This window comes from Triticum aestivum, chromosome 2A (assembly GCF_018294505.1).
Source record: "Triticum aestivum cultivar Chinese Spring chromosome 2A, IWGSC CS RefSeq v2.1, whole genome shotgun sequence".
Taxonomy (NCBI): Eukaryota; Viridiplantae; Streptophyta; class Magnoliopsida; order Poales; family Poaceae; genus Triticum; species Triticum aestivum.
In genome coordinates this window covers 603,825,836-603,830,270 of record NC_057797.1, presented here as the reverse complement: position 1 = coordinate 603,830,270, position 4,435 = coordinate 603,825,836, and the positions used below count along the sequence as shown (strand labels likewise).

Sequence of the window (4,435 nt, the reverse complement as noted above, 5' to 3'; positions counted from 1 at the left end):
AGGAACTTGGCCACATATAATGACACAATGCGAAGGTTTCCCAATTTTTTGATTTTTTTTGAATTTTTTATGCCCGTTTCAAAATGCGGTCAAAACGGCGGGAATGACCGTTCTTAGCTAGTGGTTGAATCTTGGATTTTTTTTGGTATTTCTATGATTAAATAGATACTTATGTACCTTGAAATGATTTTTGAAAAAAATAAAGAGCAAACTACAAGGCAGCTACAGTTCAAATTTGACCCGCTTCCACCAGAATCAGCGGAAATTTGTCTTTTTCATGAGAGGTGGATCAAAACTTTTTACACCCAACCATTTGGTCAATTGTGCATTAAAAATGGCCTAGTATTTTATAAAATTGATTTGGTCCATTTTTGCAACAATTATTTGGTAGTTCCTTCACAAAAAAACCTCCTTTTAGGCACTCGAAAAATGGAAAATGTTTTTTCGTCCAAAGAAAATGAAAACTTCCTTAGGCAACATTGTTTGCCATTCCAATATGCACCCTTGTGCACAATATGAGATCATTTAAGCAAACTATGCCATGAATCTGGCCATAAGATTGATCATTTGGCTTGAAAGCCATTGATCTCCACACGTGATAGCTCGTTTCTGAGAACACTTTTTTAAAATAATTGTCGTATTACAAGTTTATTATTTTTCCTGGGAACTTGGCCACATATAATGACATAATGCGAAGGTTTCCCAATTTTTTGATTTTTTTTGAATTTTTTATGCCTGTTTCATAATGCGGTCAAAACAGCGGGAATGACCGTTCCTAGCTAGTGGTTGAATCTTGGAATTTTTTTGGTGTTTCTCTGATAAAATAGATACTTATGTACCTAGAAATGATTTTTGGAAAAATTAAAGAGCAAACTATGAGGCAGCTGCAGTTCAAATTTGACCCGCTTCTAGCTGAATCGGCGGGAATTTGTCTTTTTCACGAGAGGTGGATCCAAACTTTTTACACCCAACCATTTGGTCAATTGTGCATTAAATATGGCCTAGTATTTTATAAAAATGATTTGGTCCAATTTTGCAACAATTATTTGGGAGGTCCTTCACAAAAAAACCTCCTTTGGGGCACTCAAAAAATGGAAAATATTTTTTTCGTCCAAAGAAAATGAAAACTTCCTTAGGCAACATTGTTTTCCATTCCAATATGCACCCTTGTGCACAATATGAGATCATTTGAACAAACTATGCCATGAATATGGCCATAAGAGTGATCATTTGGCTTGAAAGCCATTGATCTCCACACGTGATAGCTCGTTCCTGAGAACACTTTTTATAATAATTGCCGTATTACAAGTTTGTTATTTTTCCTAGGAACTTGGCCACATATGACGACACAACGCGAAGGTTTTGCATTTTTTTGATTTTTTTTGAATTTGTTATGCCTGTTCCAAATTGACACATTTCTTGGACCAATCAGAAGGCAGAACCTCCCTTCCCACGGATCAACCCCCTAAGCTGATCTGAGCCGTCCACACCATACAGATCCAACGTCTCCTAAACACACGCTGGCCAACCAAACCCTAGCATCATGCAGCACACTCCCCTCCCTCTCCCTCTCCCCGATCCATGCGGCGCCGCCTCCCTCTCCCCGACCCAGATCTCCCTCCCCGACCCAGACCTCCCTCTCCGACGTCCCAACTCCTACCCCACCACCGGCCTCCCCCCAAGCGCTGCTGCTCTTGACCTGCAACGACCAACGATGACGGCCCCCCGTCGCTGCCCCCTACTTCCCCATCCCGCCGCGGCGAGGAGATCCATTCCCGCCGCCGTCGTTGCCCCCGCCCCTTTCTCCCCGATTCAGACCACATCCTCCCACCATAGCTCGCCGCCGGGCCTCCTCCTCCCCTCCTCGCAGATCCAGAGCACAAATCCAAATAGCACACCATTCGCCCGTTGGCTTCCCCCCTCCCTTCCCCTCACGCGCGCGACCTCATCGTCGTCGTCGGCTCGGAGATCTCGCCTTCCCGCCGGCAGCAGCCATGGACGCTGTCGACTCCGTGGTGGACCCCCTCCGCGAGTTTGCCAAGGACAGCGTCCGCCTCGTCAAGCGCTGCCACAAGCCCGACCGCAAGGGTAAGGACCAAAGACTCGCGCCTGCTCGTCTAGATCCGGTTCGTTTTCCTCTTTCGCCAGATCTGATGCTGATTGGGCACGCAGAGTTCACCAAGGTGGCGGCGCGGACGGTGATCGGGTTCTTCGTCATGGGGTTCGTCAGCTTCTTCGTCAAGCTCATCTTCATCCCCATCAACAACATCATCGTCGGCTCCGGCTAGGTGCGAACGCGTCTCCTCCGATCCTGTCTCCCTCTTGTTTGCACGTTTTTTTAGTTAGACTTGGGTCCTGTTGTCTCGCGCTGTGATCTGTTGGATCTGCGGTGTGCGCGCACAGTCCTGCGATCTGACCAATATTTAGTAAGCTAGATTTTAGTAGATCCTTTTTTCCTCCAAATAGATCTGCCAATTTCTACCTTGTTAGGAGAATTCGGATGAGTCAAGGGTAATCAGCTGTGGGGAACTAGGGTCATGCTTAAGTCATTGCCGCTAGTTGCCTCCGCATGACGAATTGGGGGCATAGGCTGGTTCCTCACCACACAATTTGGGAAAAGAGGAGCTTTTGCAATGTTTCGTTGTTTCTGCACATACCACCAGTTCGCCCAAGTTGGTGTCGATTCAGTGCATCTAAATTGGCACCTACTGAGTAGACAGGTTACATACCAATGTTTGTCCATGGTTCGTGCTATGTGCCGATGTATTCTTCATTCTTTAATGCACCTATGTTCACGCATGGCCAGCTTTATGTATTCACAATATAAAGTTGATCTATACACGCATGTCAAGCTTTTGTAAAATAAGAAAATAGGTAGGAGTCAAAATATTGTAGGACACGTGTTATGCAGTGTTGATCTATACTTTAATGCACCTATGTTCACGCATGGCCAGCTTTATGTAGCAGTGTCGCGTGTGACCTCAAAAAGGCTTTGAAAATCCTGATTGAAAATGAAGATGGTACTACTGATTCTCACACCAGGAACATTGTGTTTCCTGAGCTCTTCCAATCCATTTCTTAGAATCCATGCTGGTGGTGTCTTCTACAATATGTGCATTATTCTATTTACCATGTTAGCTATGGCCGACCAGTCTGTTCTATCTGTTTCATGTGGTCGTCCGATATGTGTGGTGCCAACTGCCATTTCTTTGCTAGCTGATGTCAATAGTCTTTTGGTTCATACAGCTTAGTGCCTCATATATGAATGCTCTTTCTGGGTTTTTCAATTTCTCTTCCCCCTATCTTTTGCTGACTACACTGATTATATGCCTGTTCTACACCGATGCTCTTTTTTTATGCTGGTCCTATGTCATGGGTGTTAATATCTACTACCTATTTACTGCTTGTTGTGCAAAATATTTTGGTTATTGTAAATCATTCCCTGTTGTATAAAGTTTGGTTTTAGTCATTTGCATTTTGTTGGTTCCTATCTTGTCAATGTATACAACAATATGCTTTCTTGGTGGCCATTTGTGCTTCACATTTTTTGGGTATGCTACTTCTCTAATGAGTGGGTGCATCTCTTCTTTGTTTTATCATTCTATATTGTTTTCCTAACCTTTCTGGTATTCTGCTTTCTCCTTGCAGATGGCAAGCACCATTTTGTTGGTTCCTGTCTTGCCAATGCCTACAGCAATGTGTGCGTCCTCTGTCTCATCTGTGGCATTACCGTAGGGCAACTCATAATGGGCCTATCAAGCATACTGACCTTGTGATGATAGATAAAGAGGTTGATTTCAGTGCCATTCTGATAAATATATTTTTAGCCCTATGAATTGAAAAATGAGTGCTTCTTGGTTGTTTCTGTTGTTGGTCCAGAAGATTCTTGGTGCTTTTAGTGCAGTACTATACTATGCTCCTTGGCACTTCTTGCTGTGTTAACTAAATGGTTTAGTCCTACGCTTCATAGAAGCAGTTTTAACTAAATGTAATGAACTAATTAAGTGCCTTCTTTTATTGTTGGTTAATCCTTTGGTTTTATCGCATGCTACATTCTACTCCCTCCATTCCTAAATATAAGTCTTTCTAGACATTTCAAATGGGCTACAACATACGGATGTATATGATGATATGCTACCACTCTAATAAGTCCAAGCACTATAAACCCTATGAACTTAAGAATGATACTCTGCATGCTATGAGTAAAGTGCTCTATTTTCTTGCGTCACCTTGTATGAATGAGTATATCGTATTAACTATCTGGGGACAAAAATCATTGTATTAGTTGAATTTGTGTTATCTTTCTAAAGAACGTGTCCTTTTTTTAATGTTCTGTTCATAATATATTGGCTCCAGTGTTTTGATTCTTCTCTTCTGATTCATGTAACAGGGCGACGGCCGAAGGCATGATGATAGTTCTATTGCTGTCCTAGTG

At 42.9% G+C, this 4,435-nt stretch overlaps 1 protein-coding gene across 1 annotated transcript; it reads left to right on the top strand.

Moving 5' to 3' along the window:
* The first annotated feature begins 1,791 nt into the window (after positions 1 to 1,791).
* On the top strand, positions 1,792 to 2,288 carry LOC123185678 (protein transport protein Sec61 subunit gamma-like). The gene is made up of 2 exons (XM_044597521.1): positions 1,792 to 2,088; positions 2,173 to 2,288. Exons 1-2 carry the CDS (start codon positions 1,995 to 1,997, stop codon positions 2,286 to 2,288), a joined length of 210 nt encoding a protein of 69 aa, XP_044453456.1. The 5' UTR covers positions 1,792 to 1,994.
* The last annotated feature ends 2,147 nt before the right edge of the window (positions 2,289 to 4,435 follow it).